This window comes from Rhineura floridana, chromosome 12 (genome assembly GCF_030035675.1).
Source record: "Rhineura floridana isolate rRhiFlo1 chromosome 12, rRhiFlo1.hap2, whole genome shotgun sequence".
In the NCBI taxonomy this organism is placed as follows: Eukaryota; Metazoa; Chordata; class Lepidosauria; order Squamata; family Rhineuridae; genus Rhineura; species Rhineura floridana.
Window position 1 is genome coordinate 45808549 of NC_084491.1, and position 15634 is coordinate 45824182.

General features: G+C 49.7%; 1 protein-coding gene across 11 annotated transcripts in view; it reads left to right on the forward strand.

The window, feature by feature from the left end:
• Positions 1 to 6316: 6316 nt before the first annotated feature.
• Positions 6317 to 15634, forward strand: part of DSCAML1 (DS cell adhesion molecule like 1) — a 196909-nt gene continuing 187591 nt past the window's right edge. For 2 of the 11 annotated variants that reach the window (XR_009758669.1, XR_009758670.1), the window contains exon 1: positions 8277 to 9018. Coding sequence is in view for 4 of the 11 variants with exons in the window: in XM_061592821.1 (XP_061448805.1) it covers positions 8490 to 9018 (529 nt within the window). In the remaining 7 variants the exon portion in view is untranslated. Of the gene's footprint in view, positions 6439 to 7119; positions 7286 to 7320; positions 7439 to 8260; positions 9019 to 9073; positions 9553 to 15634 lie in introns of those variants that run through there. The other 9 variants (XM_061592817.1, XM_061592816.1, XM_061592818.1 and 6 more) reach the window with 9 other exon arrangements.

The following is a 15634-nucleotide window of genomic DNA, read 5'->3' on the forward strand; positions in this document are numbered from 1 at the left end:
TCTGGACAAGCTCTACAAAAATATAATTCCCTATCACAACTGTACTGCATGTAGCAAAACAGGGAGGGTGGAGAGCTAAGTGGACTGGCAGCCCATCTGGGCAGTCTAGAAGTACAGTGGGTCATCTAAATCCTGTTTGCTCTTGCATCGTTTTCAGGTATAAGGAAGGTTTTGATCAAGAGACAGCTTATGACTGTTGTGGGGAGAGATATTTGGTGTGCGCACTCTTTGCACCATAAATAAATACAGGTGCTGCCCATTTATATTTATAATATAGATTTATATCCCACCTTTCGTCCAAGGAGCTCCAAGTAGCATATATGGTTCTCTTCCTCTCCATTTTAACTTCACAACAAGCCTGTGAGGCAGGTTAGGCTGAAAGAGAGAAAGACTAGCCCAAGGTCACCCGGTGAACTTCATGACTAAGTGGGGATTTGAACCCTGGTCTCCCAAGTCCTAGTCCAACACTCTAGCCTCTACACAGCACTGGCTCTTGCTGTAATTGGAAATCCAAAATTAACTGGGGTCTAGGACAAGCTTGTGAGCTACACCATCCCTGTGCCCACTGAGCACCCAGGATCAATGCCGATGACTTGCCAAATGCCCTACTCATGGCATTTATGGGATCAGTTCCACAAATCACCTCATATGGCTACACAACGTAACAGTGAAGCTGCCCAGATTTCACTTTCACACAGATCCTAAAGTCTTCTGCTCTGAATAAACTTCCAGATGAAAGTGTCCCACTGTGACTTGGCATCGCTGGGGAAGCCACAACAGACTCTCTGTTTGGTGACAAGAGTCTGAAGGGGGAACAAGAAAGTGGAACTTGGGATATAGTCTGATGATTTCTCATGTCAGAGCACTGAGTGCTAAGTGCAGTTGAAGAGACTTGCTTGGCAGAGGCAATGGGACCAAGCTGGCATGGAGCCATGGATGTGCTTCTCCCTTCCTTTGTTTTGGTCCCTGAAAGGCTTATCCATCACTAGCAAAGTGTCTGCCAAAAAGCTGTGTTATTTGGTAATACATTATCCTTGCACCCTTATATCAGTTCTCACTTTCCTATGATACGTGTCCCAAACTAATTTTTTACTGAAAATTCAATGACACAAGGTGGATGTTCTTCCTCTGGTTTAAAAAAGAGTAGGCTTAACCTTCTTTAAGCACATGGACACCCAACAAGCTCTGCTTTCCTAGGTTAAAAAAAGTTAGGCTGTTGTAGCTGAAAAGCCTCACCTGAAAGTTTAATCCTTCTGTGTAGATTAAAAGCAGCCAAAACCTAATATAGTTTGCCCAGACCAGTATGCAAGTATAAAGATCATCCATCAAGGCCAATTCAGTCCCACAACCAGGCCTGAACCCAGACTGGAATGGATCAAGATGTTTCATCCAAGAGTACTTGCAATTGCTGCGCCACAACCCTCCAAGGGGGTATTTGCAACTGTTCGGTAATTGTCGCAGACCAATGGTTCCAGGGTGGGCTTTTTCAGGAGTGCTCAGTTCACCGCCTCTTTCAGGGTGGCTGAAACCACTCCCTCCCGCAATTATGCATTGACCACACCCTGGATCCATTCGGTCAAACCCCCTCGGCAAGCTTTAATAAGCCAAGAAGGGCAAGGGTCGAGAGGACACGTTGCCGGCCACATTGTCACAAGCACCTTGTCCACGTCATCAGGCCGCATCAACTGAAACTGATCCCAATAAGTTGCAGCAGATGTTGCACTGGACACCTCACTGGGGACTACAGTAGATGTGGATGGGGCATCAAGATTGCTATGGAGGCAAGCAAAGTGCCTTGCAAACAATTCACAGTGGGCTTTCCAAGAGTCTAAAACTCCACTTCCTGGAGATGATGTCAACAGACCCCACATAATATGGAAAAGCTCCACTGGATGGCTACTTGAGGATGCAATGGAGGCAGAGAAGTGGTTGACATAGTGTACTTGGACTTTCAAAAAGCTTTCGACAAGACACCTCTCCAAAGACTCCTGAGTAAGCTTAGCAGTCATGGAATGAGAGATCCTGTTGTGGATCAGGAACTGGTTAAGAAGCTGGAAGCAGAGAGCAGGAATAAATGGACAGTTCTCCCAATGGATGAATGTAGAAAGTGGAGTCCTCCAAAGATCAGTATTGGGACCTGTGCCTTTTATCTTGTTCATAAATGATCTAGAGTTAGGGCTGAGCCATGAGATGGCCAAGTTTGCAGATGATACTAAATTGTTCAAAAAGAGATTGTGAAGAGCTCCAAAAGGACCTCTCCAACCGAGGGAATGGACAGTAAAATGGAAAATGCAATTTAATGTGAGCAAATGCAAAGTGATGCATGTCAGGGTAAAAATATTTAATTTCACATATATGCTCATGGGTCTGAACTGGCAGTGACTGACCAGGAATGAAACGTTGGGATCATAGTGGATAGCTTGATGAAGATGTGGGCCCCGTGTGCAGCAGCTGTGAAAAAGGCAAATGCCGTGCTAGGGATCATTCGGAAAGGTATTGAAAATAAAATGCCCGCTATCATAACACTGTTGTACAAATCTATGGTGTGACTGACCACATTTGGAACACTGTGTACAGTTCTGGTTGCCTCACCTCAAAAAGGATATTGTAGAGTAGGTTCAAAAAAGGACCACCAAGGTAATCAAGGGGACGGAGCAACTCTGCTACAAGAAAAGGTAGTAGTATTTGAAGCATTTCAATTTAGAGAAAAGGCAAATAAGAGGATGCTGAAAGCCAGGACCTCCAAGGTGGCTTTCTCTGAAATGCTACTGGTTCCATGCGCAGGGCCAGCCAGACAGGCACATCTTTGTAGTCTCAATGCGTGGATGAGATGATGATGTCGGGAGGAGGGGTTTGGATTTGTTAGGCACTGGGGAACATTTTGGGAGAAGCCAGGCCTGTACAAAAGGGACGGGCTCCACTTGAACCAGAATGGAACCAAACTGCTGGCACTTAAAATTAAAAAGGTGGCAGAGCAGCTTTTAAACTGACTGAGGGGGGGAAACCCGACAGGAGCCGAGGAAGATCCGGTTCGGAGTAAACCTCCCCCCTGGGATAAAGACCAAATAAATGATGAAATTTTAAAAGGGGTAGGCCTAGAAGTAGGCACTGTGAGAGCAGGGGCACAGGATATAAATTCAGAAGGGCAAAATTACCACAGGCCAAACCACAAGTGCCAAAGACACTTGAAGAGGGACACTGCTTACAAGTGCCTGTACGCTAATGCTAGGAGCCTCCGAACCAAGATGGGAGGACTGGAGTGCTTGGTCTTAGAGAAGAGCATTGATATAGTGAGCATAACGGAGACCTGGTGGAATGGAGAAAACCAGTGGAATACGGTTATCCCTGGATATAAACTATATTGGAAGGACAGGGAAGGACGTATTGGTGGCGATGTCGCTCTATACGTGAAAGAAGGCATTGAATCCAGCAAGCTCGAAACCCCCAAAGAGGTGGACTCCTCCACAGAATCGTTGTGGGTGGTGATACCATGCCCCAGGCAGGATTTAATATTGGGAACGATCTATCGTCCCCCTGATCAAAATGCTCAGGGAGACCTGGAGATGAGATATGAAATTGAGGAAGCATCCAAACTAGGAAACGTGGTAGTAATGGGTGACTTCAACTACCCGGACATAGACTGGCCGCATATGTGTTCCAGTCACGACAAAGAAGTAAAATTTCTAGATATTCTAAATGACTATGCCCTAGACCAGTTGGTCATGGAACCGACCAGAGGGATGGCAACCCTGGACTTAATCCTCAGTGGGGACCGGGACCTGGTGTGAGATGTAAGTGTTGTCAAACCGATTGGGAGCAGTGACCATAGTGCTATTAAATTAAACATACATGTAAATGGCCAATTGCCAAGAAAATCCAACACGGTCACATTTGACTTCAAACGAGGAAACTTTACAAAAATGAGGGGATTGGTAAAAAGAAAGCTGAAAAACAAAGTCCAGAGGATCACATCACTTGAAAATGCTTGGTAGTTGTTTAAAAACACTATATTAGAAGAGCAACTGGAGTGCATACCGCAGATCAGAAAAGGTACCGCCAGGGCCAAGAAGATGCCAGCATGGTTAACGAGCAAAGTCAAGGAAGTTCTTAGAGGCAAAAAGTCTTCCTTCAGAAAATGGAAGTCTTGTCCAAATGAGGAAAATAAAAAGGAACACAAACTCTGGCAAAAGAAATGCAAGAAGACAATAAGGGATGCTAAAAAAGAATTTGAGGAGCACATTGCTAAGAACATAAAAACCAACAACAAAAAATTCTATAAATACATTCAAAGCAGGAGACCATCTAGGGAGGCAATTGGACCCTTGGATGATAAGGGAGTCAAAGATGTACTAAAGAATGATAAGGAGATTGCAGAGAAGCTAAATGAATTTTTTGCATCTGTCTTCACAGTGGAAGATATAGGGCAGATCCCTGAACCTGAACTAACATTTGCAGGAAGGGATTCTGAGGAACTGAGACAAATAGTGGTAACGAGAGAGGAAGTTCTAGGCTTAATCGACAATATAAAAACTGACAAATCACCGGGCCCGGATGGCATCCACCCGAGAGTTCTCAAAGAACTCAAAGGTGAAATTGCTGATCTGCTAACTAAAATATGTAATTTGTTCCTCAGGTCCTCCTCCGTGCCTGAGGACTGGAAAGTGGCAAATGTAACGCCAATCTTCAAAAAGGGATCCAGGGGGGATCCTGGAAATTATAGGCCAGTTAGCTTAACTTCTGTCCCTGGAAAACTGGTAGAAAGTATTATTAAAGCTAGATTAACTAAGCACATAGAAGAACAAGCCTTGCTGAAGCAGAGCCAGCATGGCTTCTGCAAGGGAAAGTCCTGTCTCAGTAACCTATTAGAATTCTTTGAGAGAGTCAACAAGCATATAGAGGTGATCCAGTGGACACAGTGTACTTAGACTTTCAAAAAGTGTTTGACAAGGTACCTCACCAAAGACTTCTGAGGAAGTTTAGCAGTCATGGAATAAGAGGAGAGGTCCTCTTATGGATAAGGAATTGGTTAAGAAGCAGAAAGCAGAGAGTAGGAATAAATGGACAGTTCTCCCAATGGAGGGCTGTAGAAAGTAGAATCCCTCAAGGATCGGTACTGGGACCTGTACTTTTCAACTTGTTCATTAATGACCTAGAATTAGGAGTGAGCAGTGAAGCGGCCAAGTTTGCTGACGACACTAAATTGTTCAGGGTTGTTAAAACAAAAAGGATTGCAAAGAGCTCCAAAAAGACCTCTCCAAACTGAGTGAATGGGCGGAAAAATGGCAAATGCAATTCAATATAAACAAGTGTAAAATTATGCATATTGGAGCAAAAAATCTTAATTTCACATATACGCTCATGGGGTCTGAACTGGCGGTGACTGACCAGGAGAGAAACCTCGGGGTTGTAGTGGACAGCACAATGAAAATGTCGACCCAGTGTGCGGCAGCTGTGAAAAAGGCAAATTCCATGCTAGGGATAATTAGGAAAGGTATTGAAAATAAAACAGCCGATATCATAATGCCGTATAAATCTATGGTGCGGCCGCATTTGGAATACTGTGTACAGTTCTGGTCGCCTCATCTCATCTCAAAAAGGATATAGAGTTGGAAAAGGTTCAGAAAAGGTCAACCAGAATGATTAAGGGGATGGAGCGACTCCCTTATGAGGAAAGGTTGCAGCATTTGGGGCTTTTTAGTTTAGAGAAAAGGCGGGTCAGAGGAGACATGATAGAAGTGTATAAAATTATGCATGGCATTGAGAAAGTGGATAGAGAAAAGTTTTTTTCTCTCTCTCATAATACTAGAACTCGTGGACATTCAAAGCTGAACGTTGGAAGATTCAGGACAGACAAAAGCAAGTACTTTACTCAGCGCACAGTTAAACTATGGAATTTGCTTCCACAAGACGCAGTAATGGCCACCAGCTTGGATGGCTTTAAAAGAAGATTAGACAAATTCATGGAGGACAGGCATATCAACGGCTACTAGCCATGATGGCTGTGCTCTGCCACCCTAGTCAGAGGCAGCATGCTTCTGAAAACCAGTTGCCGGAAGCCTCAGGAGGGGAGAGTGTTCTTGCACTCGGGTCCTGCTTGCGGGCTTCCCCCAGGCACCTGGTTGGCCACTGTGAGAACAGGATGCTGTACTAGATGGGCCAGTGGCCTGATCCAGCAGGCTCTTCTTATAGCCCCGCAGCTCAGCAACCAGCAGCCCTTGTGCTTCTGGCAGCAGATGCGCGGCTCTGGCCGGGGCCCAGAACAAGGTCGTGTGCCTTAAACAGCCGTCATGTCGAAATGCCAAGCAGGCCCTGTCGCCTGGGGCTGCAGGCATCTCCGCGACGAGGCACAAGTCCTTCGAAGCAAACCCGCAGCGCTGCAATCGCAGGCCCGTTTCTCCAGAAGTACGTCCCACTCTCTTCGACGGGCCTTCCTCGCAGGTGAGAGAGCGTACGCGCACCGGAGCCCCTTCAGGACGGCCTCAGGGCCGCGGCCAGCCCCTCTCTGCGCTGCTGAGCCGCGTAACCGGCTGGGGCTAGCGGAGGCTGACAACATCGGCCCGGCCTCAGGTCCTCCCGCCTTAAAGGGAGGGAGCGCTGAGCCCCGAAGCCGAGGAGGAGCCGCGGGGCGAGAGAACTCGCTCGCTCGCCTGCCCGGCCCCTTCGTAACTCAAGCCGGGCTCGCGGAAGCCCCTGGGCTGGGCCTCAGTTCCCTGCTGGGAGGGCTGAGTGGCGCTCCTTGGCCCCGGTGGAGCAGGCAAGTCAGAGAAGGGGCCACCAAGGCCAGAGCACGTGCGAAGCCTCCTTCATTATCAGGGTCCAACGACTTTTTGCAAAATATTCTAGGCCAGGCGCTTGCCTGGGCTGGCGCGAGGGCTGCCGAGGCGCACAGGCTGACTCCGTCGGGGGCTTGCCTCAGGGGCCAACTTGCACCCCAAAGGCAGAGACTGCAGTGCCGGGTCAGGAATTGTGGACTTTTGTGGACCGGCACACGGACGCTCTAGGCCCTCGGAAACGCCAAGCGCTGGCCAAACACGCCCCTTCCCGAGCCCTGCTAACTTGCGCTGACAACCCTTCCTCTGAGCGTTGTGCTGCGGCTAGTGACTGTTTGGCCTGAAATAGTCTCTCTGGGCCAAGGGCCTTTGGCCCTCCAACGCGCAACTCCCAATTAGGGAGGTTGAGCAGCTCCGGGTGCGGCTGGCTAGGACGCAAGGCAGCAAGACTGGACATCACGTGGGTGGACCAGGGCCTAGCCGGCCGGAAAACCAGAAAGGGCCCGCCTCCGCAGGTAGGGTACTTTAAGGGGCCAGATGCCATTGGAGGAGCTGTGATGATTGGCGACGAAGGACCCTATGGCCACCCGGGTGTTGTGAAGGGGGGGAAGGGGTGCTCCGTGGACAGAGCAATCCTAACCAGGAAGATGCCCCAGCGTATCTCCTGTGTAAGTTCAGCTGTATCCTAACTGCTTATGGCCGGGGGGCGGGGGCAGTGCAAAACCTTTGCTTTCGGCCCTCCTTTTGACTCCCATGGGGCGAATTTAAGTTACCCTTGTGGTTTTGGTGGGTTCTGTGGATAGGACTATTGAAGAAAGGGCACTAGGATGGGGCATAATTTTCTTTATTCTTGCCACCCATGCCCGTTCGCTCTTCTCTGTGGCCCTCTGCACCGGAATAACTTCCGCCCGCAGAGCGTTCCCTCAGCTGGAGGAGCCATTTAAGCTGCTTTCGTCTAGCTCAGCCGGGGGTGAGTGGGAAGACACGCCCTGCCCTAGGGTTAGGATTGCGTTGTTAGCTCGTGGATGAGCGAGCCTCCGCTTCTGTGATTGCTGCCAGCATGTATCTGGATGCGCCTCGGAGATGTTAAACTGCAGCTCTGGATGTACAACGGCACACACAACTGAGGGCCGCTTCAGACATAATAATTGTAACTCATGTTTTCCACTGGAGCTGTAGCGTGTGAAGAATGTTTGTAAAATTTTGCATACCACAAAAATGCGCCGCAAAAACTGCCGATCCTCCCCTGCTCCCACGCGTGTGTCCGTGGTGCATGTGAGGAAGGAGGGCAAGAGGTGCACGCCTGCACCAGGGGTCGAGGCCATCAGGAACCTTCCACCTTTTTCAGACCCAGAACCCACTTTTAACCCAAACATGCATTGGGGGAACCCATTTCTTCATTTTTTTAAACCATGCATTTGTATGGTGATAGTGTTGCTGTGGTGACCCACCTTAGATCAGCCTGGAAGTTGGTAAGTGGCTCCTGACCTCCCAGTGGAAGACCAGTGGCTTCCAAGGTTGCTTGGAATTCTGTGATTCCAGGCTTGACATATTTCAGGGGTGGGCAGACTGGCAGACTCGATGGATTTCTTTTCTTTTCCTTTACCAGAACCAGAATCTTTCACACACAAGTCCTCTCCAGATGCTCCCCGAGACTTTCTTTGTGTTAGCATTTTTAATGCCTTGTTGTTGTTGTTGCTGTTAAACTATTGGTAGTATATGAGTCGTTCCGGTCTCCTCTTTTGCAAGGACCCAGGACGGTCAAGGATCTCTCGCATCTGCCTGGCGCCCAGCCAGGCTGTGATCGCTAGGTCTGCGCGGGGCCTTGGGCTGGCACGCTGGCGTGGTAGGCGCCTGAGAACTTCCGAGTTGCTGGAGGAGTCCCGGGCGGGCTGCATTGCCGCCGTGGGGCAGGGGAGCGTCTCTCCCCGTCTCCGACTCCCTCTCCTACCGAGGGGAAGGGCTCGGAGGAGCGCCAAATGGGCCGCTCTTCAAAGCCGCCCAGAGCGGGATGCAAACCGCCTGTCCTTCGCGCGTCGCCTCGGAAGTAGGCAAGCCCGGCAAGCCCGGCAAGCCCCCCGGATTCAACCGGGCACCGCTCGAGGGCCGCGGCATGCCCGCGAGAGAAGCCCCGGCACTGAGCAAGCGGGAACCGAGGGTGGCCGCGGGGGTGGCCTCCGCTGCCCGCCCGCTGGAAGCAGAAACTGCCTGGCGCCTGCTGCTGACTTGCCCGCCGACGAGAGGCCAGGTGAGGAGGGCCGCCCCGCCGCGGGTTGGGCTCGGGCTGCCGTCCTCCGGGCGCCGGTCGGGGTGACCCGTGGAAGAGCCCGAGCCGCGGGCGGGCGGGCGAGCGAGCGGGTAGCGCGCGCCCAGCCCCGGGGAGGCACCTGCCCGCCGCCGGAGGTTTCCGAGCGGGGGGGGGGAGAAAGGCGTCCCCTTCTGCCTCCCCCCCCTGGCCTGTGGGCGGGGATGTGGGAGCCCGCCCCGCTCCTCCCTTCCTGCCCGCTCGCTCGCTGGCTCGCTCGCTGGCTGGCCGGCTGACAGTAGCAGAAGCTGGGCGCAGCGTTAGGCAGGCAGGGAGGCAGGCAGGCAGGCAAGGCAGGCAGGCGGAGCCGAGCGCGGAGCATCCGACGACGGGGGAAGCTGGCGAGGGCCGGCCAGGGACGCGGGCAGCGGCAGCGGCAGAGACGGGGCGCCCGCCCGCCCGCGGCACCGGCCCCCCTGGATGGCATGTGGCTGGTCACTTCTTGCCTCCTGCTGCTCAACTCCTGGACCAGCCCAGGTTAGTGGACGCGGCCGGCAGCGCCCCGTCGGGTCGGGAACTTTCCTAGTCGGAGTGCCCGGCGGCGCCCAGCGCAGGTGCACCTGGCTTGCGAGAGCCCGTTCTCCCCGACCACTTCCTTACACTTTCCAGGTGGAGACTGGGGGGGGCACCCTACCTTGATCCCCTCGTTGAGGTGGCTCTGGGGCCAGTGGTGGGCTTGTCCAAACTTGCACTTTGGGCTGCTTTTGACCTGTGTCTAGAATAGATCCTCTCTCCGAACGTGGGTGGGGGAAACGATCCTAATGTGATCCAGAACGCCAAGGGGCTTTTTGCACAGGCAGAGTCCTGGGATTTGCAAGGGCTGTTGTGCTGCTAGTCCTGCCCCCTCCCCACATGGTAAGGGTAGGGGCTGCCAATGCTTTCCTTTGTGTCCTCTCTCCCCCATTCCTCCAAATAGCTCGGTGTGTGTGTGTATATATATATATAGGGGACACCTCTTGTGCCAGGCTCCCCCAGGAGACACATCCACCCCAGGCTATGTTGGTGTTGGTTGCCTTTGGATCGCTGCTGGGGTGGATGTGGCTATTGGGCTAGCAAGAGTTGTGGCCAGAGTACCTGGCATGGGCTGGGCAGGCAGAGAGCTGGTCTGTATCCCTGAGATGGCAGTTACTGCCATTAACTCTTTTCAGCCTCTGAAATTCACTCAGCAGGGAAATTAAAAATAACCTCCCCTCAGCCCATCTCTGCAGAAACATATTTAATTACATGAGTGTTGAATAGATACTACGGCAGCACCTCTCGGTGTGTTCGAAGCAAGAATTCTGAGTCTTCAACCTGCCAGCAATACTTTCAGAGCTTTGTTCTTCTGTCCCCAGTTGTCAAAGTCAACGCAGAGCCATATTCTAATCCCATAAGATTGTTCAAATCCTGATATGCCTTTAAAATAACGGTCTCCCTTCTAGGAGTGCTTTAATAAACCTAGCCCAGCAGTGTGAAAGGAATCAGATTTGGAAAAGGAGGGGGAAATATGAGCCAATTCAGTTGTCAGGGCAATGCAATTCTTTAAGAAGCAAGCTTCAGTTTGGAATTGGAAGCTGCGGGAGGGACTCTTCTGTACAGACATTGGGGCCCAACTAATGAAGCTATTGTAATGACAAAGCAATTGCATGTTGCATTGGATGAAATTACAACCCAGTTTAGTGTAATCGATCTGTGTTGCATAAAAGGACCGGCAATTTGCAGCTTCTGCCATCTGTTTGGTGCATGAGGCACAAGAGCAATCATGCAAGCGCTGCAATTTTTGGGGGGGACTGCCTTCCTTCTTTCCCTTTCACAGGTTCCAGCATGAGATTTTCTCGTCTAGTACCTTGTGAGCAAAGCAAAAGTGTCTCTCCTTCTTTTGGCTTCAATTAAACAGACTATAGGAGAGCAACATACCAAAATTGTGTGGTTGATTAAGAATAAATACCTATTGGTTCACTTTAACATGTTTTAAATGTTTTATTTATGTCTGTTGGAATGGTTTGCAGTTATGTGAAAATCAGTTATTAATCATAAATTGACTTTTTAATTAAAGCTAGGGCTGCGTCTGTTTTGGGAGGGAGCATTCCCTCAAATCTCTCTGTGTTTTGAGGGTCTGCTTGTCGCTGCCATCCATGCCAGCATCTGATTTGGCTGCATTTGCATTTTGACTGTGCAGAAGGAAGAGGGAAAGAATAAGGCACAGTGTGGCTAGATCCCCTTTGATTTATCACAGCTAAAACAATTGTTTGTACTAGATTGATTTATTATTTTCATTCCTAGTGGTTTGGAAAAGTGTCTTTGGTGGTAGCAACTGCTCAATTTCTGAGAAGACCAAATTGAGTCTTTCCCATGAGAATCTCACACAGTCTCATCCCCTTTTTGGAAGCCATGATTTTTTTTTTAAATGGACCCCTAACTGCTTCTTTGTTAGAAAGTGTTAAAATGTAGCAATTCCAGAAAGTGAATAATAATACAATAGGCTACAGTACGTTAGGATAAGAAATACTATTGCTTAATGCATGAAAAGCCTTTCGTATACTTAATGTATTTGGGCATCAAAGCACAACAATTTAATGGGGTTGTTGTGTTGCAGAAAAGGGCTTTGTTATCACAAAAAAAGCAAATAAACATTTGATCCAAGGGAGCACTAAAGTTTGAGAAAAACCTCTCAATGTGTTGGAGCCCTGTTTCCAGATGATTTACACACGCACACACACTCTTTGTTTTTTAAAAAAGAGGTGACTGACAGGAGAATGTGGGGATCTCACCCGGCAGAGGTCTGTGTCATGGCTTTATGACTTGGGAGCAGAGGAAAGGGATGTGGGCTACTCTGGTGGCTTTGGAGACATGTCCAGTGTCATAGGCTGGCTACCCATGGCTTGGTGCAGGAGGGTGTCTATAATTCTGTCTCCTCCCCCCCACCTCTGCCTGGTGCATCCTATTTGTGTACAGCTCTTCTCATATTAAAATCAGGCAGCGATTTAGTTCTCATGCGCACAACCTCTGTGCCTCCCCCTCATTGTCTTTTGCTTTGTTTGTCTTGGGAATTAAACATGGGATCCTCATGAAGCTGTAGAGAAAGGGCTGGTTTGATGTGTTCCAGGTTCTGCTAAACACGGCATTAGAAGCTCCCAGTTGGGAATGGGGAGGTTGCCCACCCTTGGACAGCTGCTCAGCCTTGCTGATCCATTGCCTGGGGTCTTTGAAAGCCCCATGTTGGCTGCCATGCCAGGGGGGCTTCCCCCATTAAATAGCCTGGCTGGAACCTATGCCCCTTTTGAGAGCAAGCCAGGCATCGCTTGACTCCAGGCTTGTTGGGGTGAATCTGGTGACACGGTGCCATGTCTTTCTCCCCTGCCATTAACTGCCCTGGTGAAGGTGGGCAGAATTTCAGAATTGCCTGTTTGCGCTCTGGGCACCCTCTCTGCCTTTCTGCGGCAGTTGTCTTCCCCCTGCTAGCTTGGCATTGAAGGGGCTGTCTGCGCCCCCCTGTTTCCTGCCCAACAGCAGAGCAGCTCTGTGAGAGAGGAAGAGCTGCAGCGTCTCTCACATTCTGTGGCTCAGAACCTCCCAACATGGCGGCCCACACGCTCTGCAACGTGCCAGGAGGTGCGATTTCTTCCCTTTTCTAAACAGCGACCGACCACCTGGCACTCTCTCCCTGAGAGAGAGGCAATTGGGAAGCCAGGGCTCCATATCAGGAGCGACAGTGTGGAAGGCCTCTGCAGGTTCAGTTCCTTGAGAAATCAGAAAGGGGCAAAATCATTTATTGTTATCTGAAAGAAAATGAAGAAAATCTGCTGGATTTCTGCTTTTTCTTCCACCTGCATTTGCTGTGTGTGCTTTCTTGTTCCCAATAAGCCTTCCGTTTGTGACAAATGCAAAGGGATTTGCCCCTCTTCTTAAAATATGCTTTGGTGGCCCTTGCAAATGGCCTACAAAGCAAGATGTGGCTATAACGTCCCTACTGGCTCACTCTTGGCTTCTTCTAGGAGACTTGCCTTAGGTGTGTGAGTGTGCATGTTTGTGCATGGAAATCCCTGGGTGTGTGATTCTGAAGAGCCCAGTAGGCCTGGCCATTGAGTGAGAGAAGCAAAACTCTTGGAGAGGGGACTCCTTCTGAGAGCTCCTGCCTTCTCTAGACTTGTAGAAGTATGAAGATGGGTCACGTCTCCCAGCAAGGGGAAACATGGAGGCCATTAGTGATCTGTGTATTTAAAAGGCTGCAAATGGCGTATTGCCCACTGCCTGAAACTGAATGGAGCTGAGAGAAGCGGAGACAAAACTCTCTGGGTTCCAGGAGCTGGTGCTCAACTCACCCATGGCTGATGAGCACAAATACGGGCAGGGCAGGGCAGGGCAGGGCAGGGCAGGGCAGGGCAGGGCAGGGCAGGGCAGGGCAGGGCAGGGCAGGGACTCTCCTCATATGCCATTTCTTTTGTTTATTCAACTTGTATACCACTCTTTAGCCAAAACCCCCAGAGTTGTTTACAGAATAAAGCTTTAAAAGACAAAAAAAATATCTGCTCAATACATTCTAGGCAGATTCTGGGACATCTGATCCTTGCAGAGTTGGTGTGGTGGCCAGTGAACTTTCCAAGAGGGCCGTACCTGTGTCTGTCTTCAGCAAGGGGTGTGAGAAGGGCCTTTGCATGAGGCCCCTCTGAGGCAGGGAGGGGAGATCTCACTGGGGCCAGTGGGATGAGGCACGTGGTGGGTGCATGACTTTGCAGATGGTGCTCTTTCCTTGATGAGGGTTTTGGGTGTGGCAAAGGAAATGCTGTGGGAATGTGGAATTATGTGCAAGGCTGTTGGTCCTATATCTTTGCTTCACTTACACCTCATTCACTTCTCAGCACCTACGGTCTCTCCTCACTGTTCTGATAAGGAGCCATTGGGGCAAGAGCTGATGGCTAACAGAGGCAAGTGGGTCTTTCCTTGTCTCCTGGGCACCAGTGTCCCTGATGCCCTCACTCACTTATTGTGACATCTGCTAAAGTTGTTCCCTTTATTTAAATCCTCCCAGTGCTCTACAGTTAGAAGAGACAGATTGCATCAAAGGGGAAAATAAATGTCTAACATCGTGTAGGGGTAGCTGGTGTAAGGTTGTCTTTGAAACCATGTAAGGGGAAATAAGGTGGCCATGGCCTGGCAGAATCCAGGGGTCTGGTTTATCCCTCTCTTAAAATATGAGAGGGCATCAACAGAAATGCAACCAGGCTTTGAAGAAGCAAAAGTTGCTGGCAGCTTCTACCACCTTCTCTGTCAAAAAGCTGGTTGTTGTGCCTTGTTAATGGCAAGGCAGATTTGGGGGATCTCTTGCTTCCACTTGCTCCCCTTTCTCTGTGCAAGCCCTGGACCAGTGCCTGGACTCGGTGGTGGGCTGTATGAGGGCCTATAAACTGAGTGAATCCTAGCAAGACGGAGGCACTGTGGGTTGGTGGTTCCCGAGTTTGGATAATCGCTCACTTGCCTGCTTTGGATAGGGTCATACTCCCTCTGAAAGAGCAGGTCCGTAGTCTGGGGGTGCTCCTGGATCCATCTTTGTTGCTAGAGGCCCAGGTGACCTCAGTGGCTAGAAGTGTCTTTTGCCAGCTTTGGCTGGTAAGACAGGTTGGCCGTTTCTGGACTGGAATAGCCTGATCACTGTTGTCCACGCACTGGTAACCTCCAGGTTGGATTACTGTAATGCGCTCTGTGTGGGGCTGCCCTTGAGGTTTGTCTGGAAGCTGCAGCTGGTGCAAAATGCGGATGCGAGACTGCTCACTGGGGCAGGGTATTGCCAACATGTCACCCCGCTGCTGAAAGAATTGCACTGGCTGCCCATTTGCTACTGGACCAAGTTCAGGATTCTGGTTTTGTTGTACAAAGCCCTATACAGCTTAGGACCAGGATATCTGAAAGACCGTCTTACCCCTTATATATCCAGTCGATCCCTGCACCCTGCAGGTGAGGGCCTCCTGCAGATGCCATCTTATCAGGAGGTCTGTTCTGCACAACATAGGAAATGGACCTTTAGTGTGGTGGCATCTACCCTTTGGAATTCCCTCCCCTTAAATATTAGGCAGGCATAATCTCTGTTATCTTTTCGGCTCCTTTTGAAGACTTTCCTCTTTCAGCAGGCCTTTAAAGTTGAGACCTATCCCAGTCTGCGTCTGTGTTGGAATTGCTTTTTAATATTTTTTTTAAACAATGTTTTTAACCCTTTTTAAAAGATGTTTTAAAAGAGTTTTGTAAAAAATGTTTTTAAAGCTGTTTTGTTTTGGTGTATTTTAGGGTCTGTTTTTATGATGTTCTGATGTGTTTTTAGCGCTTCTGGTTGCCGCCCTGGGCTCCTGCTGGGAGGAAGGCCAGGATATAAATCAAATAATAAAAATAAATAAATAGATCTTTGCATTTGAGGACCTTTTCTAGTTCTCCCATAGCTGCCCTCCCTAGTCCTGGCCTTCTTCTGATTTCTTGACTATTGTCTCCATTTTGGTTGATGACTGTATCAAGGTATTGATAATCCTTGAGATAATCCTTGACAAGTTTTGTTTTAGTGTATTTTAAAGTCTGTTTTTATGATGTTTTAAAG